This window comes from Engraulis encrasicolus, chromosome 5 (assembly GCF_034702125.1).
Source record: "Engraulis encrasicolus isolate BLACKSEA-1 chromosome 5, IST_EnEncr_1.0, whole genome shotgun sequence".
Classification (NCBI taxonomy): Eukaryota; Metazoa; Chordata; class Actinopteri; order Clupeiformes; family Engraulidae; genus Engraulis; species Engraulis encrasicolus.
Window position 1 is genome coordinate 42,564,759 of NC_085861.1, and position 17,526 is coordinate 42,582,284.

General features: G+C 42.5%; 1 protein-coding gene across 1 annotated transcript; it reads left to right on the top strand.

The window, feature by feature from the left end:
- The first annotated feature begins 1,129 nt into the window (after positions 1-1,129).
- rbm42 (RNA binding motif protein 42) lies at positions 1,130-17,449 on the top strand. The gene is made up of 12 exons (XM_063199467.1): positions 1,130-1,258; positions 1,468-1,542; positions 1,866-2,004; positions 2,607-2,673; positions 5,254-5,325; positions 5,475-5,540; positions 10,435-10,622; positions 12,600-12,764; positions 12,995-13,144; positions 13,482-13,599; positions 15,370-15,564; positions 16,798-17,449. Exons 2-12 carry the CDS (start codon positions 1,487-1,489, stop codon positions 16,908-16,910), a joined length of 1,329 nt encoding a protein of 442 aa, XP_063055537.1. The 5' UTR covers positions 1,130-1,258; positions 1,468-1,486; the 3' UTR covers positions 16,911-17,449.
- Positions 17,450-17,526: the final 77 nt, after the last annotated feature.

Below are 17,526 nucleotides of genomic sequence, written 5' to 3' on the forward strand. Positions count from 1 at the left end.
TAAAAGTAAAAAGTACTTCACTTAAAATGTAATTTGAGTAAAAGTAGGCTACTTAGTTACTTTTAATTAGCTTTCCTCTTGAGAATGTCATGTTTATTTTTCTTGAATATCGTCCTCCATAACCTCTATCTCTTGCTTGGCACCAGCCATCATCCAATACATTGATACAAGATAGTAAAATAGTGGAAATGCTGTGTGCCATCCTGCACAATCTTTCATTTACGGCGGATTGTGGCATTATTGTGCATGGCATTTTGTCTCTCAGTCAATTTTTTTTACTCAGTACTCAGGCCAGGTTCCAGTGTAATTGAGTAAAGTACTTGGGTCAAAATGTACTCAAGTACAAGTAAAAGTATTAATTTTAAAAATTACTTAAAAAGTACAAAGTATTCATAAAAGCTACTCAAGTACAATATTGAGTAAAAGTATTTAGTTACTTTTCCACCCCTGGAAATGAATGGATGAATGAATGGATAAATGAATGGATGAATGAATGAATGAATGAATGAATGAATGAATGAATGGATGTAATGTGTTGCCCAGGTGTAGGTATACTAATTGGTCTGAATTAAATTCAGGAGTGTTTTTTGTAATGATAGAATTGTTAGCGCCTATTCAGTAGGTGGCGACACTGTCCTACAGAGGGTATGTCGGTGCCCAACGGGTTCTGCCTGCCTGATCCGTTCCCTTTGCACACTGCACATGCGCAGTATGACGTATACGGAAGAGAAATTGCCCGATTTGTTCCGTTAATTTTTAACTTTCTCGTTTTAAGTGTTTATTTTGCAGGAGGAAGTTTGCGTTTTAAACTGTATGTTTTATAATAATATATAACCGTTACAGAAACGCTAATAAGGTCACCCACTGGTCAGCTAACCAACTGACTATTCAGAGCACAATATTCTATTATTTACAGCGACAAACGCGTTTTATGTAAAACAACGATATAAAGTAAAGATAAAATATAAATATATAACATATCTTTTTGTGTTAATGTTCTGGCGGCTGCAAAATAAACATTTAAAACGTGAAAGTCATAAGGGAACGGATCAGGCAGGCGGAACGCGTTGGGCACCTACAGGGTATAAAGAAAGAAAATGTCTCGTGTGTGACGTCATTAGAAAGCGACTCTAGCAACGGGCGATGGTTTCAGTCGGAAGTTTAGTTTAGGAGTTATTTCTTGATTAAATACAATCTACATACGTTTTGTTGTATATTGTATCGTATAGCTGTATCGTTATCCTATTCGGTATATCTGGTAAGAATTGTTTATTGCCAAGGGCATAGAACCTCCTAGATATTTCATGTTTATCTCTAGTAGCGTGTATGCTGTTTCTGCTAACAATTAGCGTTAAATATGTTATGTAGCTTTCTGTTCCTCGCTTTGCTTGGGTGTAAAGTAAATCAAACAACAATATTTTAAACTTGTACTAAGGCACTGTATATATTTGCTTCGCTGTATTATAGAGCGTCACCATTCTGCACAATGGCGCTAAAGTCGGGGGAAGAGCGCCTGAAGGAGATGGAGGCGGAGATGGCATTGTAAGTAACATTTTATTTGGCTTAATACGCAGTTCAGACTATGATTGGCATGTTGGTCTGTCGATTTGAAACGTGTGAATCACGCCAAATATGTCTTGCTACATGCCTTACTTACGTCTGATACACACGTTTATGGCAACGTTGGTGTACTATTTCGAGACTCATCTTGACAGTAAGACAAAATGTTAACTATGGCAATGTTTAGGATTCCTCGTGCCATCACCCAGTCAAATAGCTTAACTGAGATACGTGGGTTTTGGTGATGTGCAAAGGTTAATCGGTGCAACTTAATAATCTTCATCAATTTTGTGCTGTCATAAAAGGTTTGAACAAGAAGTGTTAGGAGGGCAAGTAGCAGTCACTGCCGGGGGCCCCACAATGGTCGAGGCTTTGCCTGTGGCCCTGGCTGTCCCTGGAATGCCAATGGTCCGACCCATCATTGGCACCAACACATATCAACGGGTAGGTACTACAAATAATTCCCTTTTCTGTGGTTGACAATAGCGCTGAGTGGTGCCTCAACCGAGTAATCACTAATTCCAATGCGTTTGAAAGCCCGTTGGGAAACTCCAACTCCCATTGTCATTGTGACACAGCACTCCACAGCACACAAGTGAACACTGCACACAACGAAATTGCATTTATGCTTCACCCGTGCAAGGGGGCAGCCCTCAATGGCGCCCCTGGGGAGCAGTGCGGCGGGACGGTACCATGCTCAGGGTACCTCAGTCATGGAGGAGGATGGGGGAGAGCACTGGTTGGAGGATGAGGGAGAGCACTGGTCCATTTATCGCACTATATACTTGTAGTTAAGGTGGCCACCTCGTCAAGAGATACCAACCACATTGACTAGGTCCCTGGAAAACATAAAGACTTAGTGTTGTGAATGTGATTTCTACTTCTATGTGTTTTCACTGCCCAGCTTATAGCCTTTTCAATAATGATGATGGTCGTGTGTTGACGGGCAGTCATGGCCTTATGATGGAGGCTGCCTCAAACACAAATATGATAATGGTAATAATAAATAGAAGTGAACCATCTTTCTCTTTTGTCATGGTGTGCAGGTGCAGCAGACCTTGGACGCACGGGCAGCCACTCTAGTCGGACCGCCACCTGCTTTCGTTGGCCCAGGTTAGATGGGACTTCTTTTGTTTTCTTTTTAGGCCAATGCATCTCGCGACTTCACCTCTGTATATGATCTTAAAGAGGGAATGACATGATGTGAATTTGTATTCTGAATGCTCTCTCAATTGCATCATGATGTCGTCGTGTGCACGACGCACATTTAATTCATTTTCCCTCGTGTGAAACCTGAGAATTAGGATATATTTCACATCGTGGTGTTTCTCTGAGGATTGAGGATTACTAGCCTAGAAATCTAGACGCCGTACAGCAAAAAGCTGTACCAGGGTCTAGGAGGGCTGGGCGGCAGTGTGGGCGGGATAAACGGTTGCTTCAGCACTCAACGCCACGCAATTGGATGGCAAACAACCAATCCCCACACACTTCTGTGTAACGTCACAGCTGTCTTGTGAAGCGGCAACTCCGAGCCGTCGTAGCAGTGAATGCGTGTGATCACCACAGCCACAAACAAGTTTCCTAATAAATCGTGTTTTCACTTACATAGTTCAAAAATGCCTCGTTTTCAACCACACAGCCCTCCTTGATCAACCAGCGAAATGTTGAGCAATTTGGGGCTTGTTAAATGGTTATATTTATGATTGTTGTCAACATGGCATGTTCGGTGTTACCTAGCTAGCTGTATACCCATAACTAATACACAGCTGGATACCTAGCTCTGTAATTGACGACAGATTGGCTAGCCGCTAGCTCGGTAGACTAGGTGTCATTCCCATCTATTTAGTAAGCGACTTACAGACTTTCAAAGCTCCCAAATGTCTCGTTTTTAATGACATGGATCTTATTAGAATTTGGGGCAGGCATATAATACAAGGCTGGATACCTAGCTCTGTGTTATTGGCGACAGGTTAGCTAGCCAGCGAGGGCCCCTTTGTAGGTGGAGCGGCAACTTCGAGCCGTCGTAGCAGTGCATGCGTGTGATGACCACAGCCACAAACAAGTGTCCTAATAAATCGTCTTTTCACTTATACAGTTCAAAAATGCCTCGTTTTCAACCACATGGCCCTCCTTGATCAACCAGCGAAATGTTGAGCCATTTGGGGCTTGTTAAATGGTTATCTTTATGATTGTTGTCAACATGGCATGTTCGGTGTTAGCTAGCTAGCTGTATACCCATAACTAATACACTGGATACCTGCTCTGTGTAATTGACGACAGATTGGCTAGCCGCTAGCTCGGTAGACTAGGTGTCATTCCCATCTATTTACTAAGCGACTTACAGACTTTCAAAGCTCCCAAAGGTCTCGTTTTTAATGACATGGATCTTACTAGAATTTGGGGAAGGCATATAATACAAGGCTGTTATTGACGACAGCTAGCCACTAGCTTGGTAGACTATGTAATTCCCATCTATTTAGTAAGCTACTAAAAGACTTTCAAAGCTCCCAAATGTCTCGTTTTTAATGGCATGTGTCTTATTAGAAATTGGGGCAGCAATTTCATTCTACACCTACAGTAGTGGTCTGAGCGTGTGACTGTCTGGTTCTGTAAAATGCTCAACTTAGCTTACCGAGCTAGTTTAGAACATCGAATGATCAAATGGTAATGTGTTGTGATCTATTTGTGTCCGATAAGTTCATGGTGTATTTTTACATCAATCCATGTCAGACACGAAATGTATTATCATCCAGGCTTTTTAAATTAAGTGAACACTTTCGTGCTGTACGTAGCACGGACGGACACCATGCTTCTTCTTAGAAAGTTTCCTGTTTACTAAGTAGCCCGGCCCCCCTCGCGATTTGATTGTCCCTGTCATTGGATAACTTTCAGCCTCGCAAAACGACCGGGGTCCGCTAGACTGCCCCCGGGAGCAAATTCAATTTGCGGTCGCTAGGGGCGTCTAGATTTCTAGGCTAGAGGATTACAGCACCACTGCCACTGTGTACAGAGGGATGAGGACACGACACATGATACATTTTGTAATGAAACAAAAGACTTCAATCCTCTTGAACAGGCCGCTGTTCTTTTCTGCAGTGAAATGTAGTTAAATATAAACTGGAGAGAGCATTTTGGTGGTTAGACCGTCTTTCTCAGGGTCTGCACTTAAAGAAGAAAAAAGAATCGCATCTGGACTGCTCTGGTGTCTTCTCCCGCGTCCATATTTCTCCTTTGTTGTAGTTACATATAATTTCCTGTCTATTTCCTGTCAACGTGCTCCTGTCTATGTCCCATACTGTGAATGAAAAGCACACTCCTTTCGGTTACACTTTACTTGACGCCGGTGTCATAATAGTGTCATAACAGTGTCATGACCGTGTCATGAATGAGCCATAAACATGATTTCAATGTCATAAACGTTTTATGGTCATGGAAAGTTGACATTGTTAGGGCTTTCACCATAACCGAATGTCACTTAGTGGCAAAGTCATCAAATGTTTATGACATGGACATAATGGACATAATGGTTATGACACTTGCATGACTGCATTATGACACTGTTATGACATGATTATGTCATACGTCTGACGCCGGCGTCAACTTAAGTGTTACCCTCCTGTCTTTTGTCAGTGTTTATTGATCCTTTTGTGTGCCCCATGCATGTGCATTGATATCCCACGCTCTTCTTTACAGTGTTGACATCAGTACCTCCACACACACGTCTTGCGGTAACACAGCAACACACTGCTCATGCAGGCCCGCACAGTAAGAGCATTACTCCCACATACACATCTATCAGTAACATCTATCAGTAACACAGCGACATACACAGTCGGAGCACTCGTAATCAGTAATGGAGAAGATTGACTTCTACTGATGTGTGCGTGTGTGTGTGTGTGTGTTGACTTTCACAGTACCTCCTGTCAGACCGCCACCTATGATGCGGCCTGCGTTTGTTCCACACATCCTACAAAGGCCAGGTAAGAGTCGGCGTGCTGAGCGGTTGCAGATGCATGCTAGTGTGCTCTTTCTTCATGTATTATCACTTAAGTAAGGATGCCTTCCATTTATTTATTACGTTTTGGCCTATAACGTCATATCCCAAATATGTGGCAAGTTCACCCTTCCAGCAAATGACATGAACAGGGACAGTCTTATCTAATCTGACGGTCAGAGCCATTTTGTGTGTGACCCAGCAAATACACTGACAGCCCCAACTCTGTGTTTGTGTGTCTGTGTGTGCACATGTGTCTCCATCCGGGTGTCCAAGCTAGAGACAGGAGTATAGTAGTGAGATTCTCTAAATTGCTCTTTGTCCATGCTACACACCTGTTGTATGCCAGTATCTAACACTGTACAAACTGGTTCTTGGTTGTGATTGGCTGATAGCTGTTAATCAGGTTGACAATGAGAATCTGTCTACAAGAAGAGTACATCTCTGGACCATTTCTGATTAAGGTGTCAGTGTGAAGAGGTTTCACTGTATCTACCCATCTCACCTGTTCGCAGTTGTGTAGTTAAGTTTTTGTCTGGCAGTGCGATGAACACGCACACATCCAGTGGTGTTGCTGCGGCAACCAACTGCTTCCTCAACTGAACAACGCAAGGCGAATTAATTATTACAGCAATTTTTAAAGGGGCACAAGGTAGGATGACGTCGTTTGAGAGGTGCCCGGGGCATGCCTGTCTCAAAATCTACACCGTAAGGAAAAAATGCTTTTCAAATAAACTCGCTGTGAGAATGTTTTTCATCACGGAATGCCTGTAGTTAATACAAATCTGAATACGATATGTAAAGCGATTTCTTGTATGAAAAGTGTTTCCCACGACACTCGTTCGGACCGCTCTGTCAAAAAAAGTTGCATTTGGGGTTTTCTGACAGCGGACTGTGAAAGTGGTCACGAGATTCATCATTCACTTCACTTACTAATGATTCACATAACCATCGGCTGACTCGGGATAGTGATTAATTAAACTTTTAATCCTACCTGGAGCCCCTTTAAAGAAATATTGTCAGCGATTCAGTGCAACTTTGCTTGCCCGTTATAAATCGAGCACAAACCCACGGCCTCTGGTGGCTTAAAGCTTAAATCAGGGGTCCCCAAACCTTTTTCTCTGGGGACCACGTTATCGTTCCTGACTGTGATCAGGGGCCGGGATCAATCATGTGGGATTTATACTAGGCCACTGCCTGTTATAGCCATAATTTCTAGCACAAAATACAGCGTTACAAGTGATTGGCAAAAGAAGTTAGTACTTCATAGTTTGGGTACCCCTGGCTTAAATGAATGCACACAGATGAAAAATGCTTCAGGGAGCGATCCTCCTGATGATATGTGGGTCATTTCACGTGAAATCAGACACTTTGGGACCCGACCGACCCGGATTTCAATCATACTTGGTGTGCCTTTTCAGTAGCAAGGTAGCACCCCAGAACTGCATTGGTTTGAATCTGACACTAATATTAAGGGAGAAACAGACTAGGAAAGGTTCACATGTGAGGGTAGGACACTATACATTCAGCCTTGAATATATCAGTCAGTGTTAGTCACAAAAAGATGCCTGTGGTGTTGTTTGAAAGCTCTTTTCTGGCTCTACATATTACACAATCACCTTGGAATACAACTACTCTCAGAATATGAATTATGATAAATTGAAAAATAAAAAATTGAATATCTAAAAAACTCATATTTTAAAATGGCCAGTTCCTTGTCCAAACGTAGCCGGCAATGTCATGAGCAGCACCTAAAATGCTGGTGTTCGGTTTGTTATTCATTTCAGAGAGAATTTGACTCACAAATATGGCATCATACAGACCACTTACTAATAATATGGTAATACCATAGTAGCACATCACATGACAAAACAAAAACAAAACAAAAATGGTCAGTGTCCATGGTCCCCAGGTTTCAGAAACTAAGGCAGATGTCAATTTTTCACACCAAATGATGATATGTGAATGTTTGAACATTCCTTCTCTGTGTACCTGTGCCATCTTCCCTTTACCATACTTTTTAAAGAGATAATCAATGGCTACACTCTCATTTTGTACTCTACCAGTGCATTGAAGCAGCAGCTGTGTCTTTTTATAGATAATGTATAAGTACGTCCCGTTGCAGTTACAGGTTCCACTACCAGAAGCACATCCTGATGATCCATGACAAGTCTATCTGGTCTGAAGGGAAATGTGAAGGATGGAGATGGCCCATGAGGATGCAGGAAGTTCAGTTTCACCTCTCCAGTGCTCGGCATACATTCCTCAGCACATGCTAGCCACCAGTTGCCATCATGTACAGCTACAACATACCCTTTTGATGCTTAAAAATGTAACACATTCCTTTACTGAGCTCACTCTTTCAACTCTGCCTTCTCTGAATGCTGAAAATGGCCTAACTTCCACTGTGTCCATTGACAATGGGCAGAAGCTGTGTAGTTTTTGAGTACCTGGAATAGTTCTTGCAGATTCAAACCCTTTCAACAGGTTCTCAGCTTCATGATGGTACATCTCTGTTGTGGCAAACTGGCAATGGATGTTCTTGACATTATCCTTGACAAATTCAAACAGTTGGTATGGCGTTACAAGTTAATTGTCAATAGGACATTGCAGACTTGCTCGTGCAGCAAGCCATTTAACTGTCCCTCCAACGCCATCACATGGACCTTTGCCATGTGATGTGGCAAAAAAGTGCCACTCTGCAGGTAGGCCTATGTGAAAATCTGCCTCGTGGTGGCACAAATTTGTTGTGTTTTTAAGGTTCTTATATTGTACAGCACAGCCATCAGAAAAAATATAGGATCTTCTTTGGACGTTCTGTCATTGATGAAGTGTCACTGAGGAACTGAATTAGTAGGAGCTTCTGAAACAGAGTACAGCAATTGTATCATGAATGTTGCAGTCTGAAATAACAACGAAACAGATTTTTTTTCCCAGTTTTCAAACTGATCTTGGTAGTTAGCATACAAATGGATGGATTGTGGCCTGCACTGGTTGTTCCAGTGAAATGATTGAATAGCATCTTGAATTACAAAACTATAGTTTTAAAAACGTTCCTGGTTCAAGGGAGTCAGTCAAGGATAATGTCAAGAACATCCATTGCCAGTTTGCCACAACAGAGATGTACCATCATGAAGCTGAGAACCTGTTGAAAAGGTTTGAATCTGCAAGAACTATTCTAGGTACTCAAAAACTACACAGCTTCTGCCCATTGTCAATGGACACAGTGGAAGTTAGGCCATTTTCAGCATTCAGAGAAGGCAGAGTTGAAAGAGTGAGCTCAGTAAAGGAATGTGTTACATTTTCAAGCATCAAAGGGTATGTTTGTAGCTGTAACATGATGGCAACTGGTGGCTAGCATGTGCTGAGGAATGTATGCCGAGCACTGGAGAGGTGAAACTGAACTTCCTGCATCCTCATGGGCCATCTCCATCCTTCACTTTTCCCTTCAGACCAGATAGACTTGTCATGGATCATCAGGATGTGCTTCTGGTAGTGGAACCTGTAACTGCAACGGGACGTACTTATACAAAAGACACAGCTGCTGCTTCAAATGCACTGGTAGAGTACAAAATGAGAGTGAAGCCATTGATTATCTCTTTAAAGTACGGTAAAGGGAAGATGGCACAGGTACACAGAGAAGGAATGTTCAAACATTCACATATCATCATTTGGTGTGTATAAATTGACATCTGCCTTAGTTTCTGAAACCTGGGACCATGGACACTGACCATTTTTGTTTTGTTTTTGTTTTGTCATGTGATGCTACTATGGTATTACCATATTATTAGTAAGTGGTCTGTATGATGCCATATTTGTGAGTCAAATTCTCTCTGAAATGAATAACAAACCGAACACCAGCATTTTAGGTGCTGCTCATGACATTGCCGGCTACGTTTGGACAAGGAACTGGCCATTTTAAAATATGAGTTTTTTAGATATTCAATTTTTTATTTTTCAATTTATCATAATTCATATTCTGAGAGTAGTTGTATTCCAAGGTGATTGTGTAATATGTAGAGCCAGAAAAGAGCTTTCAAACAACACCACAGGCATCTTTTTGTGACTAACACTGACTGATATATTCAAGGCTGAATGTATAGTGTCCTACCCTCACATGTGAACCTTTCCTAGTCTGTTTCTCCCTTAATATTAGTGTCAGATTCAAACCAATGCAGTTCTGGGGTGCTACCTTGCTACTGAAAAGGCACACCAAGTATGATTGAAATCCGGGTCGGTCGGGTCCCAAAGTGTCTGATTTCACGTGAAATGACCCATGTGCAAAGAATCGTCTAGTAGAGTGAGATACTTCAAGCCTGTGCATTTCCTGGATCCATGTGATGTCAGGTGAGCGCCTCTTTATGAAACCTTCGGTTAGGAGACCTTTGGAGACAGTAGGTTGAGAAATAATGGAGTTCCCTTGGCACTGTAGATGGCAGTAGCGCACATCTTGTGCAAGGCCCCCCAAAACACCACAAAAAGAGGAGGAGGAGGAGGAGGAGGGGACAACGCCCTTTTTGTAGACGATACTTGAGCAGACTCCTTTGCATTGGGTGGGCGTAGTATGAATTAGCTTTCTCTACTAGACGATTCTTTGATATGTGTATGCGCACACACACAAATGTGTGAAGAAGGCTCAGCACCGCTACACGTGGGTCTCTGCCCTCATGTTTTTAAACTTAATAGCCATGTTTCAAGAAAGGCTTTTAAATATTGTTTGCACAAGAAGAGTGCCTTGGACTCCTTTTTTGATAAGATATTGTTTTTTCCCCAACACCAAAGAGCACCTTCAAGATTTTTTCTCAACAATTCCCTGAGCACTTCGGATTTTATTTTCTCTTCAATTGATGACACAAATATGTGTGTTTGTTTTCCCCCAGGAGGCCACAGGATGGCGGTGATGCGCGGCCCACCTCCTCAGGGTATGATGGCCCCGCCGCTGCCTAGGCCGCCTCCGCCGCCCCCCATGATGCTGGCTCCGCCCATGTCCGGCCCGCCTCAGCACTCCCTGGGGCCCATGGTGCCTCAAATGGAGCCCATGTCTGCCATGCCTCCCATACGTGTAAATGTAAGTTCAGCAGACGACCGACGCAGTGTTGCACCTGTGTACTGGTAGTCATTTGAGGTTCCAGCAACCTATGTTGCACAATGTTGTGATGCTCTATTCCAAAAAAGGGGGTTTCTTCTCTTGTGAATGCAGTTGCTAACTGTATTGTGCCAGATGGTGGCGACAAAGCTTAAAAGACCCAAAAGATTAAGAAAAAGTTGTATAATCACAAAATGAATCACATATTGTGTATTTTCCATGATATCCAACAGCACAACTTTTTAACTGCCATACAGGTCAAGTGTATGTACAAAGCGGATTCCAAAAAAGTTGGGACACTTTGTATTTTGTGAATAAAATCAAAATGCTGGCATTTTCAAAACATCTAATATGTTAATAAGGTAGAGCATTATGTACAGACAACATATCAGTTGTTAAAGTCGAGCAGAATTATTGTTTTGAGGTAATTATGTGATCATTTAAAATGTCACCCTAGCAACAAATCCCAAAAAAGTTGGGACAGGGCCAATAAAATGTTTTTTATATTGGAAAAGACTAAACACAACACAAGGGATGAGACTGAACAGTTAAATACTTTGACTGATGGCATAATTTTATTCAAAAAATAGATAATTTGATATGCGAGACATGATTTCAGCAGCTCAACTGATAGGTGTGTTCTTCAACTTGTTTACCTTTTTGTTATGCTTAATATGTGGCATATCCTGACTGCAAGAAAACAATTTTGTGACCTGTTTACTCCTATGATGGAACCACACTGTTGGAACATAGTAGAGATTGAAATTTGCCACCATTATGGGGCAATATCTAAAGGCGGTGCTCCAAAATATAATGCCTTGGTAGCTATGTTTGCTGTTTAAAGTCTGTATGTATCATTCAACATTCATTTTAATGCTCTACATGAATGAGAGGACCCTGACCAAGTCACTTCTGCACCCCCTTACCATCATATATGCTGTCTTTCAGACTGACCACTAAATCAAGCTGAAGTATTCATTTTCTATATAACTTGGAGGGTGCATGACTCCATAAGTTTCAAAAAGGATTAAATATTTTCCATTCTGTAATCAGAGGACAGTTTCACATGTCTACGAGGTCCATAGAATGAGCTTTTCCGCACGCAACACTGTTTAATGTCTGCATCATGTGCATTAATCAAGTGTTGTGTTTATGGTAATTTTTTCGAGAGCTGTCATTGTTGGAGTGTCATAGTTTGCTTATTTACCACAAGTATGTCATGATCTCATAACTCGCGCAATGATTACACAGAACTCTATATTGCGGAAATAGGCCTTATATGCCTGTAATTTTGATAATTCAATCTTTCTGTGTAATAGATAAGTAATTAGTCCCTCTATATCATCGCTTCTGAGTGCCACAGCCCCTCTGTGATGATATCTTATTTGGCATTCATGTTGGCAGTCAATATAGTTCCTTTCAAAATATTCTTCCTTGTGTAATTTTTAGAATTATCCAACTATTACAACATGTTGTGGCCCTGTCCCAACTTTTTTGAGATTTGTTGCATGGGTCAAATTTTAAATGATCACATAATTACCACAGAACAATAACTCTGCTCGACTTTGACAACCAATATGTTGTCTGTACATAATGCTCTACCTTATTAACATATTAGATGTTTTGAAAATGCAAGCATTTTGATTTTATACACAAAATACAAAGTGTCCCAACTTTTTTGGAATCCGCTTTGTACACAGTATGGTAAAATTGATGAAAACATCAGCAGCAACACCATTTTGGCTTCATCCGACTGAAGAAAGACCTGAGCTTATGTTATTACATTACATTTCACTGCATTTGGCAGACGCTTTATAACTAAAGTGACACAAACGAGGACATAATCATAGCCAGCATCACTAGCAGATACAAAGTGCACAGGATATATACAGAACACAAGTGCAGATGTAAAGAAGGGTTAGAACCAAACAGACCTACTGTCCTCCTATTTCCTTGCAGAATGGAGGAATGCCTCCCATGGTTCAGCCGCCCCCGCCCAGACCTGTGATGCAGGCGCCCCCCAAGGCCCCCACCCCCAGTGTCTTCCAGGCAGCCCCCACGGTCTACAGCGCACCCCCCGCAACCAAACGCCCAGACCTGCGAGCCCAGCGGCAGGCACGCATGGTGAGGAGAAATGGCGCACTCATGTGCGCGCGCACACACACACACACACACATATACTCATACATACACGCATACATTTATTTTACTGTATTTCTTCGTCTATCTTGTCATATTTACATATTTGATCATTCACCATTCTTCTTTTCTATGACCTGTGATCGCTCTCGCTCTCTCTCTCGCTCTCTCACTCTCTGCATCTTCTTCTTTCCTCCTCTCTCCCCCCACCTCAGGAGGAGCTGGCTGCGAGAGTAGCGGAGCAGCAGGCGGCTGCGGTGGCCGCTGGACTTCTGGAGGTCAAGAAGAGTCAGGAGGCGGCCGCCGCCACAGACGACGGCGTCATCGGGCCCAGCATGCCGGAGCCTGAGCCCGTCCACACAGAGGTATAAACTCTCTCTCTGTGTTTCCCAATCTTTTTTGTTTACTCTACTGTAAGGCTTTTTCTTTAGCATGTCATGTGTACCCCTTCAGTCATGCCCTATATCTCTTTCTCTACCCCCATGTAACTATATTCCACAAGCATACACAAATACACAAAGCGTACTTTGTCAAAAATCTATGTAACCGGGCTAACACAGAAGATTGAAATTGCGTGTTGGGAAGCTTTAAGGATGTGTTGTCATTTATGTCCCTGAGAGACGTCTTCAGTTTCAATTGTCATGTGGAAATTGACCATTTTTAATCTCTTAATTTCCCCCTGTCCCGTCTGTACATGCGTAGCCAGCAGAGGTGTCAACAGAGGAGAAGAAGAAGGGCAAACAGGAGAAGGCAAAGAAGTGTATTCGGACAGCAGCTGGCACCTCCTGGGAGGACCAGAGCCTGTTGGAGTGGGACTCAGGTACTTTGGCTTTCAAATTACACAGTGGAGTAGAGACCAGTCTATTGGAGTGGGACTCAGTAGAGGATGACATTTTTCGGGAATTCCCGTGGGTCCTGCGGGATTCCTGCGGGATGGGAGTCAAAATTTTAAAGATGAACGGGAGCGGGCAGGAGCGGGAATAAATATGAATGGGAGCGGGAATACAAATGAAAGGGAGCGGGAATGCTCGCTTATTTTTTTAATTAAAAAAAGCCTAGTTTTTTTGACGAAACGGGAATGGGATTGATTTTGAGTGGGAGTGGGCAGGATTGGGAAACATTCTTTTCAGGAGTGGACGGGATGGGATTTGTTTCTTTTACTCCGGTCCGGGATGGGGCGGGATGCGATTTTTTTTTCTGGGACTGGGATGGGACGGGAGTGAAAATCCACTCCCGTGTCATGCTCTAGGACTCGGGTACTTAAGCTTTCAAATTGTGGACTGGAGTAGAGACCAGAGTCTATTGGCGTGGGACTCGGGTACTTTGGCTTTCAAATTACGCAATGGAGTAAAGAAAAAAAAAGTATTGATCCCAAAGAAAATTAAGGTTTTCAACCATAGGTGCCGGAAAGGGGGATGCAGTGGTGCATTCGCATCCCCACTATTGGGCTCTCTAAATGAAGCTTTCCCAACTTTTACTGCAGAAAAAATAGTGTAGTGCAGCCACAGTACATTTTTAAGAAATAAAGAATCAGGAAAAAAATACAGCAGCCATTCATTGACCCATTACGCACTACACACATTTGCGGACACCATAGAAAATAAAGCATCACAAAAAAACAAGTAAAATCAATATCCTCATTTAGACCAGGATAGTGCATGGCATCCAGTCTGTGAGGGAGACTTTTTGGATACACCAACTGGATGCCATGATGCTTATTTGTACTTCTGGTCATTTTTTTCTGTGGCATCACTTATTACCCCAGGCAATTTTTTTTATCTTTATTTTCTATGGTGCGCATAGGGAGGAAATTCAATTTGTAGTCGCTTGGGGGCGTTTAGATTTCTAGGGTATGAATAAGGTGCATTAAAGGTAGAGAATATTATCTTGGTCGTTTGGTGGTCCATTTTCAAAATGTATGCTTCATAAGGGAGATGAATAACCTTTTCATGTTTCATGTTCCATTTTCATGACAAGTGTAAATTGCCATACTGAAATACTTCGATTGGTGGCGGTGAGTTTACATGAAAAAGACATTTGTGAATGGGCAGCATAAATGCAGGAAAAAAAACTACTGAAAGATGACATACTCATCATTCATCAAACGAAACAATTTTAAAAATAAAAAAAAACATTCATCAAACAATACATGTCAGTAGCTCTGACTCAGCAAAATCCTTGGTATGTGTCGATGTTGTACACAGGTCTGTGTTTGAAATGTGTAATGTGCGTAACAATTGAAACTGACTGCTAATTGCTTGACCAATGCCCACGGCTCACAATATACAATAATTTGTCTTCAAATTGCTTAACGAATTAACATTAACCGATTTACTTTCGTCACACAACCGTATTCCACCTATAACGCAATACCACAACACGGATGCATCTTAATTGTTATAATACTATTTTTGAATACTCTTTAATTGTTATAATACTATTTTTTGCCATGTCTGATTTTGTAGAGACCCTTGGATGACATATTTTGTTTGTAAATCTCAGTCAGGTCATGTATTCTATGTGGTCTCCTCCTCACTCTCCATTTCTCCATCATGTGTGTTTGGTGCCCTCCACCATCATCCCCCCGCAGATGACTTCCGGATATTCTGCGGTGACCTTGGCAACGAGGTGAACGACGACATCCTGGCTCGAGCCTTCGCCCGCTACCCGTCCTTCCTGAAGGCCAAGGTGGTGCGTGACAAGCGCACGGGGAAGACCAAGGGCTACGGCTTCGTCAGCTTCAAGGACCCCAACGACTACGTGCGTGCCATGAGGGAGATGAACGGTGAGGAACACCTGTGTTATAACAACACCAGTGTAGTGGTGCTAGTGTAGTGTCCAGAGGCCTCATTACAGCAAAAATCAAATCAAAACTAGCATAGAAACTACACCAACCCTAGCAGTATGTTTTTTGACAGGTGGTTTGGTTTAACTTTGCCCCATAGGAGAGATATGTAGCTGGGCAATGATTTTACTCTATTCTGTGCATCAAGTCATTGGGATGGACTTAGCACAGTGACGCAACACAGTTTGAACGCCAACTGTGGCTTCCACAGTTTTGACCTTGTTGCGAGCCAAGACCATAGATTATTTCATTTTTTTTTTACATGTATATTTTTTAAGGGCATTTTTGTCCTTATTTTGATCTGGCCAGCTGCATAATTGGCCATAAATGTAAACAAACAAACAAATGGATAGGACAGTATGAGCGGTGATGGGAAGTGATTGGGAGACTGAGATAGGGGGAGGATCGGCAAATGGCCGGGGCCGGAATCGAGCCCGGGTCGCCGGGGTGGTAACCAGTGTGCCCTATCGTTAAGCCCCGGCAGGGCCAGATTATTTCATTGTTATAGTCTGGTGTGCCAGCCCACTAACTGTTCCTCTTAACTTGAGGTAGGATGCAATTTCAGAGTTGGTAAGTCTGTAATGAGGCAGAAAATGTGTTGCCGAGAAAAGTAAGGTATTCTCCACGCTCCTAGGGGGTCATACTAACTGTGCGACGAGACCGCCGGCGTTGAAAGAGCTAAAACGCTGCTGAGTCCTGCCTGGAAAGCACAGGGCAGGGGCGATGAACGAGGCAAACGATTCAACCTGAAGCGTTCAGTCAGGGAGAGCGACCTACTGAAGCCTGTGTTTAGAAAAAAATGGCTGAGGCCTGCTGTCCCTGGAGTATCTCAGGTGTGGAACATAAATTAGTGCTTTTATTTAAAGAATTCTGGCTCTGGTGAAGATGTGCTATGGTTGAGACGTCTGGCACTACTCTAAATAAAAGCACAAATTTATCTTCCTCCTCAGAGATGCCCCGGTGTGACTTTCCTTCTCTGGCCCCAAATGTGTTGACACAGTGCATCTCTGTCTCTCTTGTTTTGAACATTACAGAGTACCAGTTCATTTTCCTGTGTGTTCTTCTGGCCAGAGGAAAATGGAATGAAGTGCCACTATTAGAAAACGTATACGATGCTGCCCCTCAGCTAACTGAGCTACAGCGCCCCATTTATTCTCTGCTTTTGCTTTGCAGGGAAGTATGTGGGCAGCAGACCCATCAAGCTGCGCAAGAGCATGTGGAAAGACAGAAACATGGAGGTTGTACGGAAAAAACAAAAGGAGAAGAAGAAACTTGGACTGAGATGAAGAAGTGTGTGTGTGTGTGAATGTGAATGTCTTTCTGTCTGTCTCTCTGTTTGTCTGTCTTGTCACTTCTGTCGTCTGTGAAAGGTGACCTAATGCCCATATTCAAATGGACAGAAGTTGTGTGCGTGTTGTGCCGGGCCTAGCAGCATAGTGTATTAAATGCTATACCACTGCTCGGCAGACTTGCCTATTGAACATTAGCGTGCTCCCTCTACCTTCCTCCACCCTCACAGGTTTTGTTTTAATAAAAAAAAACACACAGTTTGTTGTGAATTTGATCCCATATGCTTATTTTTTTAGGTATTGTTTTTTTTTTGTCCTGTGGGAGGGGGGTGGGGGTGTAGTATGTTTATTAATAGTTTTTAAATCAGCCACTTGGTTGAATTGTATCAATTGGCAGCTTTACTTCTGGAGACCGCCACCAGGGTTTTTCTGTTCAATGTTTTTATCAGCTGTACTGGGGTCGGGGTGGATGATCTGGTTTGGGTGTATCCTCTTGTACAGGTTTGATGCAAAAATAAACAGATCAGTGACTGTCATGACATGGTCTGAGGGAAATGACTGTTCATGTATAAATGGTGCTGACATTTGTTAGTCAGATTATCAATTTTGAGCT